This window comes from Plasmopara halstedii (assembly GCF_900000015.1).
Source record: "Plasmopara halstedii genome assembly, contig: Scaffold_614, whole genome shotgun sequence".
Taxonomy (NCBI): domain Eukaryota; phylum Oomycota; class Peronosporomycetes; order Peronosporales; family Peronosporaceae; genus Plasmopara; species Plasmopara halstedii.
The window spans coordinates 1,433,251-1,433,803 of NW_020187532.1; the positions used below are offsets into that span (position 1 = coordinate 1,433,251).

A 553-nucleotide genomic window follows, 5' to 3' on the forward strand; every position below is an offset into this window, starting at 1 on the left:
TGCGCTATACACGATGCAACCGAGTTCGACAAAAATACAGCGAGCGATCCATTTCTCCTGGAGGATGATGCGCGTAGCGACGCCGGCGATGTGGATAGAATAGCGCTAGAGCACTGCGCTGATCCACTTTGCTTAAAGGATATCCCAGATGAGCAGCTCACTGCCGGCAAGCTTGCCATCGAGAAAGACGTATTCGCTCGACTCCGCGGGCTCCTAACAGATGAGGGATGGCTGCAGCCTCATGCCCGATATGCCTCAAACCGTTTTGATTCGCACAAGAAGTTGGCTAGGTTGATACGGTTTGAGCAGCACGAGGAATTGTACGTGCTACAAAACCGCCATCGCCTACGCCAGATGACGCGCGCGAATGACATGCCAGAGGGATTCGATAAAATCCTCGAAGAAGGTATAATCGAAATTTAATTGCGAAGCAGCTTAATTGCCAGGAATTTCTGGTATTCTTGCACTTGTGCAGCTGTAGTGTCGCAGCAGCTCCTCCTCCGCCCCCTGCAGTGCCTCTGCCACCCGACGCATGCATGTCGAGTTGGGTGTT

At 52.6% G+C, this 553-nt stretch overlaps 1 protein-coding gene across 1 annotated transcript in view; it reads left to right on the plus strand.

Moving 5' to 3' along the window:
- The window catches only part of PHALS_12305 (uncharacterized protein), a gene marked incomplete at both ends in the record, with an annotated part of 742 nt that overhangs the window by 64 nt on the left and 125 nt on the right, over positions 1 to 553 (plus strand). Inside the window, 2 exons of the mRNA XM_024727830.1 lie at positions 25 to 406; positions 476 to 512. Coding sequence (XP_024578367.1) covers positions 25 to 406; positions 476 to 512 — 419 coding nt within the window. The remainder of the gene's footprint in view (positions 1 to 24; positions 407 to 475; positions 513 to 553) is intronic.